General features: G+C 46.0%; 1 protein-coding gene across 1 annotated transcript in view; it reads right to left on the bottom strand.

The window, feature by feature from the left end:
- LOC147673993 (Wilms tumor protein 1-interacting protein homolog) overlaps positions 1-21,005 on the bottom strand; it is a 377,467-nt gene that overhangs the window by 27,240 nt on the left and 329,222 nt on the right. Inside the window, exon 6 of the mRNA XM_086945080.1 lies at positions 15,478-15,529. Within this exon, the coding sequence (XP_086801206.1) occupies positions 15,478-15,529 (52 nt within the window). The remainder of the gene's footprint in view (positions 1-15,477; positions 15,530-21,005) is intronic.

The following is a 21,005-nucleotide window of genomic DNA, read 5'->3' as shown; positions in this document are numbered from 1 at the left end:
GCTGTACGGCCCAGGAGGGATAGCAGGAGTTTCCTCCACCTCTCCACATCACTGCAGTAGACCTCCAGGATATTCATCAGGTTTCAGCAAGGAAACAAATCCTGATCAAGTGTAAAAAAAAAAATAGTAGGTCCCCTGGGTCGCCCACCAGAAGGGGCAGTCCGAGCCCAGTCCTGATCCCCCACTTACAACAGGAAGGTCACCGACTTGTGTCAACTGATGCGGACACCACCCCTCCCAACCCCCGCAATAGTTCCAAGAAATCTCCAGGTTATGAAGGATTTGTGGCACAGCATTCAGGGGGTCTGCAAAATAAAGTAGGACATCAACAGGGTATAACAAGATGACATCCTCTCAACCCGGGTCCAATCGGAGGCCCTGTATTTGTGCGTCCACTTGGATCGAACACCAGTGGTTCAAGTGCCACCTCGAATATTAGGGGTGAGAATGGGGAGCACTGTATGGTGCCCATGGATAACCAAGCTATTTAAGAGGATCCCATTAACTTGGATTCTTGCATCACTGTCTTTATACAACAGGCGAACCCAGGATAAAAAATACATCCAAAAGCCTAGCTTGTTGAGCATGGCCTCATATATGGCCTTTGCAGCGAGTCAAAGGCCTTTTCGGCATCTAGGGGCAGAAGTACTCACAAAGCCCCATGCTACGTGCCAAGCAATCCGTAAGACTCCTCACATAGTGCCTCTTGGTCCTAAATGGCATGAATCCGGTTTGATTAGGGTCGACAAACTAATACTGACAGAAAAAAGCAAATATTACACACAAAAAATAGAAGAGGCAAAAAACTGCAGCAAAGAACTCATTTCCACAGTCAAAAAATTAACTAGAACAAATAGCTCTACTCCCATATAAATTAGTTCAGATTTTTGCAACATTCTGGGCCAGTTCTTTGTAGATAAAGTTTCTGCAGTTTACGAATCCTTCAAGGGATCAGAGGATCTCACACATCAGCGCACCAATACACAAATACAGGCAGGATGAGATTTCACCCCACACTCAGGACAACTCTTTCCACTTTCAGCCCCCGTCTACCGAACAGATTCACCAGGTGGTTAGGTCAACGAAATCCGGGGGCACATCGGACCCCTGCCCACCCAAGGTGATGCACCTTTTCGCTGACCTACTGAGTGAGCAACTATGCGTGCTTTTCTCTGAAATAATCAAATCCAATCACTTTCCTGACCCATGGAAAACAGCTTCAGTACTGCCTCTACTTAAGAAACCCAATTCAGACCCTCAAGAACCAGGAAATTATAGACCTATTGCAAGAATTCCAATTGCTGCAAAAGTTCTTGAGAAGCTTCTGAACAGACAGCTGTCTCAATTCCTCACGAAAGCAAATGTACTAGATCATTCGCAATTTGGCTTCCATGAAGGGCACGGAACAGAAGGAAAATGCTACTTACCAGTATGCATCTGTTCTTGGCATGTACAGCTGCAGAGTTGTACACCTTCACATTAGACCGCCACCTGGTGTTGGGCCCGGATGATTGCAGGTTGTTGTTGTCTTGGAAGAAGTCTTTGTAGTCATGAGATAGGCGACTCCTCCCTTGGACAATACTGCGCATGGGCATCAACTCCATCCTTAGATTGTTTTTCGCCACAATGGGAAATGATGGAGTTAGTAAAGATACAGTAAGAAAAGGATGTCCATGCGTGTGCATCTAAGTAAGACGAAAAACTGGAATGGATACAAGTCCCGGGGAGGCGGGAGGGTGTGTACAACTCTGCAGCTCTACATGCCAAAAACAGATGCATACTGGTAAGTAGCATTTTCCGTTCGAGGCATATGAGCCGCAGATTGTACACCTTAGCATTGATTGTGCAGCAGTGTCTCCCCTTAGCGGTGATCACCTGTATCCGTTGCAGTTGTTAGAAATAAAGTTTTAAGGACAGCTTGGCCTACTGCAGCTTGCTGCTTGGCTTGCACATCAACACAATAGTGTTTGGTTAAGGTAGGTGGTGTACAACACGTAGCTGCCTTGCATATGTCCTCTAGTGGTATGTTTCCTAAGAAAGCCATAGAGGCTCCTAGTTTGCGAGTGGAATGCGCTCTTGGAGGAACTGTTAATGTACGTTTAGCTTTAACATAGCATATTTGTATACACTTTACAATCCACCTCGCAATCCCACCTTTGGAGATGGGGTTGCTTTTATGAGGAGGAGAGAAAGCTACAAACAGTTGTTTTGTCTTCCTAAAAGATTTACTTCTATCTATGTAGTATAAAAGAGCTCTTTTAACATCTAATGTGTGTAATGCTCTTTCTGCCACAGAGTCTGGGTTTTGGAAAAACACAGGTAACTCTACGGATTGATTTAGGTGAAAAGAAGTAATGACCTTTGGAAGAAATTTTGGATTGGATCTAAGAACCACTTTGTTAGGATGTATTTGAAAAAAATAGTTCTTGTATTGTGAAAGCTTGAATTTCACTTACCCTCCTAAGAAAGGTAATGGCAACAAGGAAAGCTGTTTTCCATGTTAGGAATTGCAGTTCACATTTATGTAAAGGCTCGAACGGGGTCCCATGAGCCTTGTTAGTACCAGATTTAGGTTCCACACCGGAGAAGGTGGTAACCTTGGTGGGATTATTCTTTTTAATCCCTCCATGAATGCTTTGATTGCTGGTACTCTAAAAAGAGGCGGATGTTGTCTGTTCTGTAGGTATGCTGCAATTGCTGCAAGGTGTAGGCGTCTGGAAGAATATTCCAAGTTAGACCTTTGTAGATGTAAAAGGTAACAGATGATATTCTGGATGGACGCATCCAGGGGATCAATATGATTATTTTTGCAATAAATTGTGAATCTTTCCATTTAGTGGCATAACACGCTCTGGTAGTGGCTTTTCTAGCCTCCTTAATGATGTTCATACAGTCTGGTGGTAGGTTTAGATAACCAAACTCTAAGACTTCAGGATCCAGATCGCCAAATTCAGTTGATTTGGATCTGGGTGTCTGATTTCTCCATGGTTCTGTGTGAACAGGGATGGTGTGAGGCGTAGCTTTTGATGCGGAGCTAGAGAAAGGTCTAGTAGTGTGGTGAACCACAGTTGGCGTGCCATGTTGGAGCCACCAGGATCAGTGTGAAACTGTTGTCTGAGCTTGCGCACTACTAATGGAATGAGTGGGAGAGGCGGAAAAGCGTACGCAAATCAGGCTGACCAGTTCATCCATATCGCATTGCCTTTGGACCGTGGTGTGGGAACCTGGCGGCGAAGGATGGGCATTTTGCGTTTTCGTGGGTGGCAAACAGATCTATGTGTGGATGCCCCCACCTTTGGAAGAATGGCTGAAGAACTTGTGGATGCAGTTCCCATTTGTGAATCTGCTGTGCCTGCCGACTTAACAGATCTGCTATCTGATTGTGGTCTCCTGGAAAGTGTTCTGCTAGCAGATGTATGTTTTGAGAAACCGCCCATCTCCAAATGTTTTGTGCAAGTTGGGACAGTTGCAGAGAGTGTGTCCCCCCGTTTTTGTATGTAATACATGGATGTCATATTGTCCGTCCGGACTAGGACAGCTTTGTTTTGTACTTGGAGTTGAAAGGTCTTGAGTGCTAGGAATATTGCTAGCAGCTCTAGGTGGTTGATATGGAACCGTTTCTGTTGAATGGTCCATTGGCCTGGAGTTGTATGATGTAAGAGATGGGCTCCCCACCAAGTGAGGGATGAGTTTGTTGTAAGCATTACTTGTGGAACAGGCTCGAGGAACGGCCGCCCTTTTGTCAGGTTTTTGGTGTTCTACCATTGCAGAGAGCGATATGTGCGGCTGTCTACAAACACCAGGTCTTTTAGTTGACCTTGAGCTTGGTTCCATTGTTGTGCTAGGCACTCTTGTAAGGGACGCATCTGTAGTCTTGCATGTGGTACTATGAAGATGCAAGATGCCATCATGCCTATAAGTCTCATGAACACCTTGGCTTGTAAAGACTGCTGGTGTTGAAAATTGGCGACTAAGGCTTGAATGTTCTGTATCCTGGCTGGACTGGGATAAGCTCGGGCTGTGGACTTGTTTAGTGTAGCCCCTAGGTACTGATGTACATGTGAAGGCTGCAGGTGCGACTTGGTGTAGTTTATTGTAAATCCCAAGTCGTGCAATGTTTGATGTGTGTGCTGGGCACACTGATTGAAAGATCTTGCCTTTATGAGCCAGTCGCCCAGATAAGGGAAGACATGTATCTGTTGTCTTCTGAGCTGTGCTGCTACCACTGCTAGGCACTTTGTGAATACTCTTGGTGCCGTTGTTACTCCGAATGGAAGTACTTTGAACTGATAATGTTGTCCTTCTAGTACAAACCTTAGATACTTTCTGTGAGCAGGATGTATGGGGATATGAAAATAGGCGTCCTTTAGATCTAGTGTTGTAAGGAAGTCGCCCTGTTGTAGCAGTGGAAGCACTTTTTGTAGAGTGATCATATGAAAATGATCTGATTGTATGTAACAATTGAGGGGCCCGAGGTCTAGGATTGGCCTCAGTGTACCTTCTTTTTTGGGAATTAGAAAATACAGCGAGAAAACCCCCATTCCCTGTTCTTCTAAAGGAACTATTTGAATAGCATCCTTCTGTAGAAGTGATAACACTTCTTGTCGAAGCAGAGTCAGATGGTCTGTAGACATTCAACGTTGTCTGGGAGGTATGTTTGGAGGGGTTGCTGTAAGTTCTAGGCAGTAGCCATGTTGGATAATCTGTCTTACCCACTTGTCTGTTGTAATGGAGTTCCAGACAGGCAGGAACTGTGTTAATCTGCCCCCTACAGGAGTGGTATGCTGTGGGGGGAGCAGAGGGAAGTCATTGGTTGGTGGTGGAAGAGTATAGATTGTTGTTGTTACCGCGCCCTGTTCCTTTGTTATTGTTACCCCTATATCCTCCTCTAAAGTATCCCTTGTTGGAGGATTTGTGTGACTTGAAAGATGTTGTAGTGTCTGCTCCAGTCTGTTTGGGGCCTCCTCTGTAGAAGGAGCGACGAAAGGAGCCTCTATTTGGTGTAGACTGTAAAGCTCCCATAGACTTGGCAGTGGCGGTGTCTTTCTTAATTTTTTCTAGTATGGTGTCTACTTCAGGACCAAATAATTGGTTTTGATTAAAAGACTGGTTTAAAATTGTAGTTTGCACTTCTTGTTTAAACCCTGAAATGCGTAGCCACGCATGTCTCCAAAGTATGACACTAGTATTTACGGCTCCAGATGCTGTGTCAGTGGCATCTAGTGCACATTTTATTGAGGCATTGGATATTAACTTGCCTTCTTGTATCAGGTCAGTTGCTTGATCTTTGTACTGATCTGGCAGATGTTCGAGTAGTTTTTCTAATTGATCACAATGAACACTATCATAACGAGAAAGTAGGGCTTGTGTATTTGCTATGCGCCACATGTTTGCAGCTTGTGCAGCTACTCTTTTCCCTGATGCATCAATGACCTTTGATTCTTTAGCAGGTGGAGGTGCTTCTCCAGAGGTCTGAGAATTCATCCTTTTTCTCGCATTGGACACAAGTAATGAATCTAGTGGTAGGTGTCCTTTAATATAGACTGGGTCTGTGGGTGCTGGTCTATATTTCTTTTCAATTCTAGGGTTTAATATTCTTGTGCGTACAGGGTCTTTAAAAACTTCTGGAGCATGCTTGATTACTCCCTTAATCGTTGGAAGAAGTTGAGCAGTCCGCTGAGAGTGCTCAAAGGTATCTAGAAGAAAGTCCTCTTCAATATCATCAGAATGCATAGGGACTCCGTGGTAAACAGCAGCTCTATTTAACAGATGACTAAAACTAATTGGGTCTTCTGGAGGGGAAGGCTTTGATGGGTATGAGTGCGGTTCTGGAGTGTCAGGCATACTCTGTGGGTACATCTTTTGGATTTGAATAATCCCACATATCCTCATCTATGTGATATGAGCTAGGCTCTTCCTCGTCCTCCCCTCCCTCTAAATTAAATTCATCATCATTTGTTGTGAGGAATGTGATGATAATGGAGAATGTGCAGGAGATATATTAGGTGATATGTGAGGAGGTACAGGAAAAGGAGGAAGAAGAGGTGTAGGAGAGGAAGGTTACATAGGAGATGTTGCACAGTCCTTCTGGTGTATCTGCTGGTCTCTTCTTTTGAGGTGTAGTACCCACACGTCCTGTCCTTGGGTCTATATAGATCTTTTGTTGAGGATCTGGTGTAAAAAGTTCCTCCTCTTCTACAACCTTCCTGGGCTTAGATTTTTTCGGCTCCGGTGGAGGTTGTGGTCTTTCTTTAGCATTGGGAGGTGTTGTAATGTCATGTGGCATAGTTTTCGGTGCTGAAGGTGTTGTTTTCAGCTTTATAGGCATGTTCCAGGATTTGGGCACCTTGGAATCAGGCTTTTTTGTCTTCAGCACCGAAGATGTAGAAGTGGACGGCTTCGGAGCTGGTGCTTCTTTATGTTTCGGTGCCGGTACAATTTTTGACTTTGGTACCGAAGGGTCTTTTGGCTTCGGCGTCGAGGTGTCTTAGTGTTTCTGTGCCGACGGGAGAGTTTTACTCAGTGTCGAGGCTCTAGAAAGCTTTGTTGGTTTCTTCGGAGCCGGGCTCGATGGCGAGGCTGTCGAAGTGGATTTTCGGTCTCGACTGGGCCCCTTGGGCGGAGTGCTGACCTTTGCCTTTGGTTTGGGCAGAATATGTGGTGCAGGGGCAGTAGTACTCACGCGCTGACCCGATGGAATGGAGTCATCTTAGTCGTCTGCCTCCGATACGATCTGGAGATCAGGAGAGTCTTCTTCGGGAAAGAGGGGAACCTCTTCGTCGAAGATATCCTCCGGTACTTGGGCTGATCTCCTCATCTCGTGTCGACGGGCCCTCCGATCCCGGATCGTTTTCTTCAATCGGAAGGACGCACAAGCTGTGCAGGTCGACTCGTCGTGTTCCGGTGATAGACAGAGGATGCAGACCTCATGGTGATCGCTATGTGGGAATTTTGCTTGACATTTCGGGCATTTCTTGAACGGAGTTCTTTCCATGTGGTGTAGGCCGCATGGCGTCGATAGGCCTAACGGCCCACTTCGATGACCGGAATGGAAGTTATGTCATCGAAAAGCCTTGTGTTCGATGTCGGAGGTAGTTTCTTGAAGTTTGTGGAAGTTTCGCGCTTTGAAGTTGCTGAAAAGTCTTTTTCTGGCCGGAGCGGAGAAACTTTCATCCGAACCCATTGGCGGAAAAAAAAATCTAAGGATGGAGTCGATGCCCATGCGCAGTATTGTCCAAGGGAGGAGTCACTTATCTCATGACTACAAAGACTTCTTCCAAGACAACAACAACCTGCAATCATCCGAGCCCAACACCAGGTGGCGGTCTAATGCTAAGGTGTACAATCTGCAGCTCATATGCCTCGAACACAGCATTATTGATGGTGACGGAGGAGCTTAGGAGTGTACTGGACGCCGAGGGAAAGGCCGCCTTGATTTTGTTAGATCTCTCTGCGGCCTTTGACACAGTAAACCACAACACTCTCCTCGTCCGTCTCGCTGAGGCGGGAGCGCACAAGACAGCTCGGTCTCTGTTAGCGTCATATTTATCTAACAGGACCTTCACGGTCGAACTGGGAGAGGCCAAATCCAAATCCTTTAGATCCCCTTGCGGGGTTCCCCAGGGGTCGTCATTAAGCCCCACTCTATTCAATCTATACGTGGCACCCCTGGCGGCTATAATTAGGAACTGTGGCTTCCTCCCAGTTTCTACGCAGATGACACCCAAATAGTGATTTCAATTTCAAGCAATGTGAAAGAGACAGCTACCAGGTTTAAACACTGTATGGAACAGATCTATTACTGGATGCAGACAAACTGCCTAAAATTGAACGGAGACAAAAGTGAAGTTATGCTGTTAGGTTCAGACTTGCAAACCTGGTCCCAGGATTAGTGGCCAGACAGCCTAGGATACTGCCCATCACCAGTGCACAAGGTAAAAAACTTGGGTATGCTCCTGGACAATAAACTGTCTTATGAAGCACAAGCTAATAAGTTGTCATCATCAATTTGGTACATCCTGAAAATGATCAGGAAACTTCTACCTTTCATTCCTCTGGCATCCTGCAAAACAGTGGTCACAATGCTGGCTTTATCAAGATTGGACTACGGAAACGCGCTATATGCGGGAATCCAGGCCAAGTATTTGGCAAAACTACAGCGCCTACAAAATGCAGCAGCACGATTGGTGTTAGACATTCCCAGGCATGAGCCAATAGCTCAAAGATTGAGCTCTCTGCACTGGCTCCCTATCAAAAATAGAATACAATTTAATTCCTTGTGCCTGGCCTATAAAGCCCTCCATTGGATAGGCTCGCAGTTCCTAAAAACCCACCTGAAAAGTTACCAGCCAACCAGGTCCTTGACATCTAGCAATCTAAAACTGATCCAGGTCCCAAGATATAAACAGGTCATGGGGGGGGGGGGTGGGGGGGTGGGGGGGGGGTGGGGGGGAGAAGCTTCCTGTTGTATGCAGCAAAGGCATGGAATTTGCTCCCAACTGCAATTAAAAACAGTCCCTCGTTGCTCTCCTTCCGGAAAGAGATAAAGACATGGCTATTCACCTCTGGCTAGTACACTACATGTTTAGCAGCTTCGGTTCCCTACTTCACCCAGCGCCAAGACACCCATGGGCATTCGCGCGCTTCATACATCTTAAAATCAAATCAATCAGACAAGAGAATCAATCATCTGTCTGAGGTGATTCACCAAAATCTTAGCTTGAACTTTCATTTTAGTATTAATCAATGAAATCAGCTTATAGGAAGCAGAGTCTTCCGTAGTTTTCCTGTCCTTGTGGATCAGGATTATCGTGGCTTCTCTAAGGTCATGTGGCAGAGTACCCATCCCCCCAGGGCTTGATAAACAAATGTAATTAGCTTCACAACTTTGGATGTGACACATTAAAAAAAATTCAATGGGAAAGCCATTGGGGCCGAGGATCTTGCTGCTGTTAAATTGGGAGACGGCTTCAGCCACCTCACCATCAGTGATCTCCCCATTCAGCAACTCAACCTGATTGGAGTAGAGACGGGGGCCGGAATGCCCCGAAAATATTCTCTAGCTCCTCTTGATCATGTGTAATTCCAGCCAGATATAACTGCCCTGGTATGTTGCAAACGCCCATGCAATGTCCTGGGGAGGGAGTCTCACTTAACCCGGGCTGCCCCGTTCTGATCCCTTGCACCCACCTCTGTCCTTCTTGGCCAACCATGCAACAAGTTTGCCAGCCTTGTTAGCATTGCCCACCTCATGCAACCTGCTCTGAGTCGCTCGCAACTGGGCTTTCGACTTCTGACGCACCAGAGTATAGTCCTGCCTGGTCTCCTCTATCCTATGGGCCAGGCCTCTAGATAGGAAAGCCACATTCACAGCTTCCAGTTTCAGCAATTTCTCCACACGTTTCCTGCACTCCTCCTCTCTATCCCTTCTCTTGCCAGCCACCCGTGCAATTAACTGACCTCTAAGGACAGCCTTGTAAACCTCAGACAGGTCAGCTGCAGAATGGACAAAGCTCTCGTTCTCGGCCTGTAGTTACTAGATGTTTGGTGTCCTAGTCTCCGAGTCCCCAGGCGTCAAGTCTCCACATCACTGTCTCACTCAGCAAACCCATGTGGACCACAGTGAGCAGGGTGGGAATGATCAGATATGCCCCGGGGGAGGAAATAAGTGCTGGAGAATCTGTCCATCTGGTGTTTAGGCATCAAGAGGTAGTTCAGTTGGGACATAGCACCTAGGGAGGTGGCTGCATAGAAGTACTGGAGACTTCCAGGGTGCGCCACACACCACAAGTTGACCATTCCCACAGGCTTCACAAAGGTGGCCTCATCACTCTATTGAAGTAGCCCTTTAAAGTCAATTTAAGATCACCCTCAATAATGGTCAGTACATCCGAAGCATCTGCCAGCCCGGACCCCAAGTGCTTCAGACCTAAGGACAGTAAGACTGGAGGATACTACCATGACCTCAACACCATGTCCTCCCTATAGCACCAGCAGTGAATCGTGGCCTGGCACCCGTTCTTGTCAACGTAAGTAGACAACCTCCAGAGGCAGGGATCAACGAACCAGGAATCCCAACCCTGAAGATTATCCTATAAATCCTGCATGCACCAGCAATATGCATCTCCCTCTACCCAGAAATGTATAGTTATTCCCCAGCAAGTGGGTCTCCTGCAACAGGACTATATTGTGGTCATGTCAAAGCAGATATCTCCTCACCATCTCTCTCTTGAGCATATTTCCCAGGACATTGACGTTCCAAACCCGGCCCGAGCAATTTACGGTCCTACTCCCCATTAGTCCCTTGACTGTCTGCAACGGTGTCCAGCCTCGCCCTTTTAGGACCCAAAGTGCCCTACACAAGCCATCAAACAACCATGCCCCCCTCCCAAAACTCCCCATCTCAATCACCTTCTGCTGCGGGCTCGCAACAACTAACCTCCCCACTGTCAGAGATGCTTGTCGCCCCAACATTGCAACAAAAACTTGAAACAAGACTGTTTTCTTAACAAGAGTCAAAAGTGTCTACCACCGGGGGGCGTGGCCCCCAGGCCCTTCAAACAGCATTCTCTAGATGCCCCCATATGAATGGCCTAGTGGGGCCACATAAACTGCCCAATCACTTCCTGGAGCCCTTTCAATCCCCACGTCGTCACCCCAGCACATCAGCAGGCATGAGGGTCACCACCGGCCTGTTCCCATTCTCTCCATTAAGCAGGGTGCCCTCAGATGTTTCTCCCAGATCCTCAGAGGAGTGTGCCAAGTCAGCCCATCTATTACTCATGGGTATCAAGCAGGTTCGTAACAGTTCCGTCACTATCTTTGCCCTTTCCGTCACCGCCTGATCCTTCATCGGAGCCGCCTTTGAATGGTGGCAGGGTTTGCATGTGGGCTTGAGTGCACACCATTGCCCCAGTCACAGGGCCTCCTGGCCAGTCAGCCGACTGCAGCCCTTGCCCTCAAGCCAAGTGCAAACCTCTGGTGCTGTAGAGAAAAAGTGAGCAGTCTTTGTCCACCAAACCTCTGTTTGGCAGGGAAGAGGAGCGAATATTTCAAATGTAATGCCTGCGGCTGCTGTCTCACTGCCACAAATGTTTCCCACTGGTGTTGGACAGCCAGAGTGTTATCGGGGTAAAGGTTTTCCGACTCCCCATTCCACCTGCCTAGGTCCATGCACATGGGCTCTTTGAAGGAGGTCATCCCTATCTCAACAGTTAAGATGTCTGACTATCACTGCTTTTTGGGGCACGCCCAGTCGCGGGATGCCCACATGCACTCTATATGCCCTATCAACTATAAAAATATTTTTGCAGCTTTGCCCTCTATGACCATGATCAGAAGATATTCTTCTATTTAGAGGTCCATACTGAAGGGCCTCGATCCACTCTGGTAGGACCATCACTCAGTCATTGTTCTGTCGGGATCCACCCTCTACCTTTTCCACTCTTTCCTGTAGCCACACTATTTCCTGTCGTAGTTATTACATTTGTTTTTCCATAGTCTACTGCAATGGGCTGCAAGTGTTGTACCACAGTCTCTGTCTCCCCCACTCTGTCCAGCAATTTGCGGTGATCCGCTCACAGGAGGCCATAGTCTGAGGCCACCACATCACTCTTACCCTCCAGTGCTGCCTTAGTGTCCCCAATGGCTGTCAGTATCGCTGCCATGGCGCCGCCAACCCCCATGCCCGGCAAGGAGCAATCAGCCTCCAATTCAGCTACCGGCTCGCTTCAACTCAGGCAGTGAGCTCGGCCGTGCCTGCTTTGTGTGCACGGATTTCCACACGGATCTGGTGTCTAGCACTCCCAGGCCTACTGTTAGGGGCACGGAGACTGCCTGGTGCCAGAAATGCTGGCCATGAGCCACCCCAGCCCCCCCACCTCCAGTCAAACCAACTCCTTGACCCACCAGAGGGTTGTTGCCTAGGCCACAGCACAAACCAACCCTCCCAAGGTCATCCATGTCCCCCAGCCGGCACAAATGCCCATGGCTCACCTCAGTCTTCATCCCCACTGGGGGTCAACCAATTGCACTGCCCCAGCACCACTTTCCTGGGTACAGCCCTCTCCACAAATATTCCACAGAGGCAGCCTCCTAAACGCACGGGACCAGCTAGGTTCATGTGTCTCTACTGCGTCAGGCTGTCTGCATGTTGGCTAGAAGGAGGTTTCCCAATGCTGTCTACTCAGCCTAAGGCTCACTAATGTCTGCACCCTGCTATTCAGGCCACCATTACTGTGGCTGGGTGAGCCCGGTATTCCTTATTCGGAGGCCAAGCAGCGGCCGGCCGCCATCTTGTGCAGAGGCTCAGCAGCGTGGCCAATTGAAATCTGTCTGCAGGCGGGCTGGCAAGTAAAGGGGAGGGGGTACCACTGTCCACTCGGCTCCAGGCACCCCTCTGCCCCAATCAAAACTCTTCAGGTCCCTAGCATCGTGGGCGGGCGAGACCCGTATTGCTGCATGAGTGGGCCAGGCAGTGGGCCACCACCAGCATCTGTGCGAGATCAGCTATGCGGGCGATCATGCCAGCACCCAGGGCTGACCAGGCTGATTTTGAGCACCTGAGGACTGGTCCAGGACTTCAGGACCCTGTCTGCTTGGTCTCACGATCCCCAGGAGCCAGAATGAATTTCGCCAAGAGGGACGTTACCGCAGAGCTTCCACGTATTGTGTCAGTTGCCATCTTTGGCAAGCCATGCTCCCGTTCCGTGCAAATATTCACAGGTTAGCTCAAAATTGAAAGGGCCAGTCTTCTGTATCTCTGATATTTTAATAAGCACATTGCTAGGGTCTAGTCTGGTATTCACAAACTAAATGCAAAATTGTCAAGTCTAGCACGTGATGCAAACAACAAAATTCAGTCCTCCACTCAAGGCAGGAATCAGCCGGTCTACACATTGATATAAGCACAGGTGTGCATAGTTTCATAGTTTTTCACTAGATGGTCAGCACTTTCCAGGTGCATCCAGAAAGAGCCACAAGTCCATATATAAACCACTCTCAGAAGGAACGTATAAGAGAGCTTGCATATACACGGCTGAATTGACACCAATGAGTCAATATTCCTGTATTTAATAATGGTACTTTGGTATATGAAATGCTGAGCGAATTTAGAAAATACTCAACTTTACTACTGATCTAAAACTTTGAATCTGAGTGGTATTCTACCACTCTGAGCACTTCATAAAGTACAAGTTTCCAGGATATATATTTAATATTATAGTTACCATATTTTTGGTTCAAACAGAGCAGCTTTGCCTACACGGGTTCGAATGCACAGAGAGCTTTACTGTCAATTGCAAGAGCCAAAAAAAATGAGACGCGATATTTTTACTTCCACCTAAATATATGTATGATATAAACAAAATAATAAATTTACCATTAATGTTACAGCTACGACAGAATATGCTTAACTGAGGAGAAACGTTACTGTGCTGGGACTGAACGTTGAAGGCAATGTAATGGGACTGTCCTGGGAACAAATGTTGGCCCTCCTGTATAACTAGTCTTGCTCCTTTGGAACTAGAGAGTACTTGGCACCTACACCAGAGATTCATTGGAAAATGATCTGACTGAAGAGGTCTATGGACAATATTAATGTCATAGGTTCAAATTCTGGTGGGAGTATTACCAAGCAGTACAGCAACTGAGCAATTTGTTAAAATTACATTGTATATATGGACATGAAAGAAAAACATTGCCTATCCATGAACAAGGCTCATGTGCACAAGCCGAAAGGAGCTGGGCCCATACTCAAATAAAACATTATAATTTGCTTCACCAGCACCAGAGTTATGGGCCATCCATACCCACACATCTGAGCAGTCCTAATGTCCCTGTAACCTTCGCATTTTTAAGTGAATTTTTAACTTTTTTAAATTTTATTTCCTAACTATAATGTCCCTGCAACCTTAGGTTTTTGTCAGTGAAATTCTATGGGTTTTTTAATGCTATTCCCCAACTATGTGGTCCCTGTAACCTGGGTGCGTGAGTTGTTGAGTGGGTGTGTAAGTGTGCACGAGTGACTGGCTGTGTGGGTCTGAGAGTGGGTGTGTAACTATGTGGGTCTGTGATTGGTTTTGTGGGTGTGCGAGTGGTTTTGTGGGTCTGTGAATGGGTGTATAAGTGACTGAATGGGTGTATGAGTGTTTGATTGGGTGTATGAGTGTTTGATTGGGTGTATGTGTTTTTTTAGTTGGGGTCTGGATGCATGGTTCTGCTGCCGATTCACACGGGGCCATGCTGAGCACCGCTGTTGATCACGTGCCTCCAATGAGCTCTCAGCAGTCCCTCTGTGTGAGACTTACTGGTGGTAACTGGAGGGGTTCTAGGCCCAATGATCCCCAGAATCCAAGGGGACTTCATCCCCCAACTAGTAGTGCACCAGGATGAGTGCTTGCAGAGTGCTGGACTAAGGTGGCGGGCCTCTGATGACCTGTAAGCAATCCCGCTGTGTGGTACTTACTGTTGGTAAAAGAAGGGGTTCTTGGCCCCCAAGGATCCTCAGCATCCAGCGGGACTTCATCCCCCAAACCAGCTGTGCACATGAAGGCGCGTTTGTAGTGTAGTGGAGAAAGGGGAGGGCCTCCGATCAGCTCTAAGCAATTCCACTCTGTGTAATTTTGAAAATCACCCTAGTGCGGGCTGGGAGCAGACTGCAAATAGGTCTTTTACAATGATACTGTCAATGATCATAACCAACCAGAGATGTTCTCATCTGATCAGCTATAATAAGACTTTAAACAGTTGGACCCAGACAACTGATAGGGAGCACTGTCCTTGTTTGCGCCACGGCGCACCTTTAGACGGGTACCCCGGACCCAAAAGGGGACAGTGTGCCCTATTATGATGAACGTGCTGCCCTCAAGGCAGCCTCAAACGTGTGCTTCCATGGGAGCAGTGCATTAATTGAAATACTGGAGCAGATGATGCAAAGCTACTCCATGTTTTTCTATGTAGGCGACAACCCGTCTGTACTTTAAAGATGGGTTAGAGACCCCACTGCAGGCAGGTGTAGTGAGTGACACCCCACTGCCTGCAGGGGGATGTCTAGGGGCAGTCCATTGGACCCCTTTATAGAGGGCTGCTGTCATGGGCACATCAACAGTGTGCCACCTTTTTGCGGCACACTGTAAGTGCGCCTTTTAAGGGTATGTTTGCCTCTGCACCATAATCTGACGTTGCGGTGCAGAGTCAGTGAGTTCTTCATTTGCATTGGGTCACACCCCCATGCAAATACGTAAACACCTCTGAAGATAGGCTGCCACTACATGAGCGCCAACATATTCAGTATTACAGAAGCAGCCTCAAGCATCTGTGGCTCCTTCTGTAATACCATAGTGCCGGGGTGGGGGGCACAAAAAGTGTCCATATGTTGCAATGACTAGAGAAATCTCTTTCAATTGTAAACAGATAATTTTCTAGCACATGCGTTTTACACAAAACAATAACGAGAAAATATCGGAAAAACATCATCACCTTTGCTGGTAGAATTGGCTTGTTACACGAGGCACATTTTGGTGCAAAAACCCTGCAATGAGAGAAAAAACATTTTTTAAAACACAATTGGGGAAACAAATATATAGACCATTATTGAATAATTAAAAACCCCTCAGAGTACACACCTTCCTTCCACTTCAGCCTTACTTTCCTTCGCTAAGTATACTATACTATACTAATAGACTTACTGAATCGTTGCTATGAAATTCCTTCTCTGTCCCTATTATGGTACCTCAAGTCCCTCCTATGGTTCCCTTCAGAAGAGAGGCTGAGAAGCAATGGTTGAAGTATGCCCATCCTTTATCTTCATTCAGTGTGTCTGGAAATCGTTTTTATCAGCCAACGGAGGAAAAGCATGTTGGACAAAGACATTGTTGGTGGGGGATGGGCGAGTAAAAGTTTTTCTCTCTTTTTCGAAACAACAACAAAAAGGAAATGCTCAAGTACAAGTTTGTTCACGGGTTTTAGTGGTAAGGGCTTAAACGGGGGCGGGCTACTGTCAGGCAGGTGAAGTTTCTTGTGAAGCTGTGTTGAACTTATGAGATTTGGGGATACCTATTTTGACTGCTCATATTTTGTGGGGGGGGGGTGGCGGGAAGGATACATATAGAGTGAGGGCACGAAAGAGAGAGGTCTAGAGTGTAATATGCTATTTATTACATGTGTTGAGTGTGGTAGGGGCCATTTTTGTAATGCTGCCCCTTCCCTCCATCAACAATGGTAATAAATGACATTTTACTCCTTGCACATCCGTATATATGATTAAGGACATGCTGTGAGGTAGTGTGTTTAGTTATAAACAGAGTTATTTACCAGAGCAGCCGACAGCACCAACTCAAGCTTTCCTTCAAACACTGTGTAAAGAGCAGCATTGAGTGCGAATTTACTTATAATACCCGATACAGCATTACATAGTAAATAAACCTGAAACCCGATGTCCAGTAAATAGGGGAGCTTCAAAGCACAGGTAAGTACAAACAGCAGCTAACGATACGAAACGCATAAAAAAACAGAAGGTTGTAGCACTTTTTGGGGGAGGAATACACCAGTGGGCTGAAAAGCCAGGTGTCCAGATTCAAGTTTGAAAATAGAAAAAAAAACTCGTAAGGGGGAGCGCACATGTAGACACACACACCACCTACAAAACAGCAAAGGTCCTTCATGGAAAAGACAGTGGCAGAGTTAGGGGGCCAAGTTCAGTTAAGGTCCCAACTGGTAACATGGACAGGTAAAGTACAGACTCGGGTCTCACTATGGCATCTCCTGGGTATCCCTATCTTTAGGCACCTGTATATTGATACTAGTCAGTTGTGGTCAATGGTTTCTAGCAGTAGAGGCAACCATGAGACTCAGGCACGAGCTGGACTTCCAGACTTTACCAGTTACAACTGGAAAACTAGACACTACTATTAAGGAACTATAAGGGCTAGAGAGAAAGGGTCAAACAGTTCTGGAATCAAGACAGCAAACCCAAGGCATTGACCTTGACCCCATTCCAGGAGAGTAAGGTTCAGAAGATCTAAGATTCTGGAACTCGCAAGGGTTGGTAAGAGTACTCTTAAGACTACTTGGAGGGGTGGTGGTACAGGCTTACAAGTGGTCATGCATGGCAAAGGCACCTCAGCCAGTTGGGCCGTGAATAGATCTTCCAGCAATTAGGCAAGTCCTCATCTCACAAATCAGACCAGCTCATTCTCCCACAGGAAACAGCACAAGAGTTTCCATGAGTCCATGCTTGGCCCAGGCCTTACGAAAAGCGGCCACCTGGAAAGGTCGAGCTCCAGGAAATGACTTTGTCCAGAGAATGTATTTGACTTACTCTGGCAGCCGGAGAGGGAAGACTACACAGCAAGAGGTTGATTTAAATATAGTCCAGAAATCCAGCACATAACTTTGAAAGACTTCACAACTAAATTTATTTATTTGAAAAGTTTTATATAGCGCTGGCTAGACCTGGAGGTATTAGAGAGCTTTACATGAGATAGGACATTGTTTCAGAACATTGTTACATAGTTACATCAGTTACATTTACAGTTACCAGTACATGCTTGGGAGAAAAACGTGAGCCTTCGCCCGCCGGCCTGGAGGCGAGCTGGAGGACGAGACTGACGTGCCTCCCAGCAACACAGGGACTGATGCCTTCTTTGGAACTATGACGATGCCCCATGGGCTGAAATTATAACTACTTTTACTTACCGTGGAGCCTAAGTATCCTTGGCCGATGCCCGGTGGAGCTGTCCTATGCAGCTGTTGAGGAGTCTGGCTCTGGGATAACCCCTCGGCCGTCACATACCCAGCCGGAGATCGGACATTGTTTTTAGCGGTTCTTCACAGTTTTATCTGTCTCTCTAATCTACTGCTTTGACTACTTTGTTCCCCTGGAGTAATTTCCCCCTTCAGATCTACCTGTCTGTCTGCTCTCCGCTCTCCCCTCTCCTGTTTAGATAGACTAGTTTCATTGAGTGGGTTCCAAGAACTAGAAGTGCAGGTGGTCATGTGCATATTAGTCATAATACAGCTTGCGGAGAGAATCCCCGTCTTGCATTTCAGTAGACTACACCATTCACTATACTACCATGATACACACAAGCTGAATAGGTGGACTACCCCGCACATGCGGATGGGCAAGGTGAACAAATCGTTGGAGGGGGTTTAGGGGCTGGGTAAACACTCAACAGAGTAGGTGTCAGGTCAACAGGAGTACAGGTAAAAAGTCTTGTGAGCTTGGACTTTATGGTCACCACCAACAGCAATCTATGCAAGAGCTATTGGCTTTGTCAATGTGCTTTAGCCATGCTGTACACCATTGTGGCTACTGTTCACCATGGCTAATAGTTAGTGGTGTAGAGGAGAGTGTCGTGGAGAGAGTAGAGTGGAATGATGAAGAGTAGAGTGTCGTGGAGCGGCATAGAGTGCTGTGTATTGGAGTTGTGTAGAGTGGAGTTGGGTAGAGTGCAGTGGAGTGGTGTACAGACTGACTTTTAAAATACTTTATTTAGACAACCAAATCCATTAAAGTGTAAGTACATGATAAAAAGTATTGTGAAAGCATAGTTTCACAAAATTAAAATGTGTGCAAATAAATAAGCAGCAACTTGTGCGGTTCATATAGATCATAGAACACATGAACTCATAACATACTATCTTTAAAATGCAACAAGCTATTGTTGTAGACTTAACAGTAAGGTTGTGACTAGTGCTAAGGACAAGCTTTAGGGCTTACTGTCTATGTTCATGGCAGTAATTTTGACAGACAGATGGGATTTGTGTGTCCTATGATAGGCAAGTCTGTTTGCCTTTCTACCTAGGCATCAATTGACAAAAAATTAGAACTTCTAAAGTAGGTTTGTGGCATATCATTACAGTTGATACATCTGCGTGATTAGCATGTAAGTAAACCCGAAGGTTATTACTAAAGTGCTAAGATTTTAAAGTGCCAGATACTTTAAATATTGAGATACTAAATTTTCAGTAGAGATACTGTGAAGATAATGTCACAAGCTGACTCTAGACTAAGAATTTCTAATTTGAGAGGATAGGTGATGGTTCGTCTGAATCCAATAATAAACTCATGTTAACCCATAAAAAGGTGTACATTTGCCTAGCAGTTTCCCTTTTATTCCTGCTAATTATTATAGTTTTGCGGGCAACAGCTATACAAGGGTAGAGGAGGTAATCAAAACAGTATCTATTCAGCTCTCTAGAGGCCGCAGAACTCAATAGGATTCGTGGCTGACACTACTCAAAGGAACTAGGAAAAATCAAGCAATGAGGAATATTCAATAATTGTGTCCATTTAAGCTATCAAATAGTTTATATTGATGTTTTGAATACAATAGCTGCTCAGTTTGTAATCCCCTGTGATATCCAAATAGAGTCGATGATCCACTGCTTGCTGCATGCTGCATTTTTAATACCCAGGCTTTTTACACTGCAGCAGAAGCTCTCTGGAGGTTTGGAGCAGTAAGTGGGTTCCTAAATGTTTTATTTGCTCTGTTCAGGAATTTTATGAGGCTAGCAATTGCTTGAGGGTGAGCTTTATTCAAGATAAATTTAACAGGCGCCAGTATGGTCTTTGAAATGGTGAAGCAGTCTTCTGCGCTCATCTACTAAGATGGGGCATTTGCAGAGCAAGTGAGTTGAACAGGCTGCATAAGTGATACATATTGGTATCGGGCTGGTGCACATAGGGAGGCAGAAGATCTAATGATGAAAAGCAGCCCATCCAAAGTTGGCAAAACTTCACTTTATAGTACACTGAGAGTGATTCAGTAATGCAGTGTTGTAGAGTGCAATAGCAGAGCACAGAGGCATAGAATTCAGCTGCATATAATGCAGTCATAGAATGCAAAGCGTAGATTAGAGTGTTGCATAGTAGAGTGCAGTGGTGAAAAGTGGAATGGTACAGAGTAGTGTAGCGTGCAGAGTAAAGTGGCATACATTGTAGTGGCATAAGAGTGGTGCAGTGTATATTGCTCTGGAGTGCAGTGGCAGAGTGTCAGTGTTGTAAAGTGGCATATAGTAGAGTGGCGTAGAGTAGAATGGCATAGAATGCAGTGGCGCAGAGTGGAATGGTGCAAGGTAGGGTTCATTGGTGTAGAGCATAGCGTAGAGTAAAGTGGTGTAGAGTACAGTGGCTTAGTGTAGATTAGAGTGGCGTACTGTGGATTGACAGAGTGCAGGGGCGTGGAGTGGTATAGAGTAGAGTGCATTGGCATAGAGTGTATTTGCATAGAGTGCAGTGATGTAGAGTGCAGTGGTGCATAGAGTGGAGTTGTGCAGAGTAAAGTGGCATAGAGAAAAGAGTGGCGTGGAGTGGTGCAGAGAAGAGTGGAGTGCCCTAGACTGGAGTGGTGTAGAGTGCAGTGGTGTAGAGGGGAGTAGAGTGCAGTGGTGTGGAGTGGTGCACAGTAGAGTGCAGTATGCTTGGTGTGGTAACACATTGCCATTACAGACAACACATTTTCAAGTGAAATAATCATTATGATTGCAGACATACAGTTTTACTGATGAAACTATACAGCACACAAATGATGTGTGGAAATGTTATCACCTAGTGTATGGATTTGTTTTGATCATATTAAAATATTTGTTTCCAACACACTTCAGAATGAACTAAAAAATGTGTTTCATTTGTGTTTTCTAATTCGGAAATACGTGCACATTTCATTTGAATAATGTGTGCAAGACAAAACCTTTCCTACTCCCAGTATCCAGCAAGATTGTCACATAAGTCCTCTCACTTTGAAGTCAGAGAAAGAAAAGTAACCATTAAGCTCTCTCGGAAGACAGAGCATGACATTTGACGTCTGTCTTAGAAAGCACAACAAATGTGACAAGATAAGAGCAAAATGTGCAGGCTTCTTTACAGAAAGGAGCACTCATTGAAGGATACAAGCAGAGGTAGTGTGAAAAGGCTTTGCTCCTTGAGAGGGACAAACACCAGCTGGACAGCCTAAAACAAATAAAGCCAGCAAATAAAAAGCCAGAAAATGTGAGTTACAAAC

The sequence above is a fragment of the Lissotriton vulgaris genome, chromosome 12, assembly GCF_964263255.1.
Source record: "Lissotriton vulgaris chromosome 12, aLisVul1.2, whole genome shotgun sequence".
Lineage (NCBI taxonomy): Eukaryota > Metazoa > Chordata > Amphibia > Caudata > Salamandridae > Lissotriton > Lissotriton vulgaris.
This window is presented reverse-complemented; position numbering and strand designations above follow the sequence as displayed.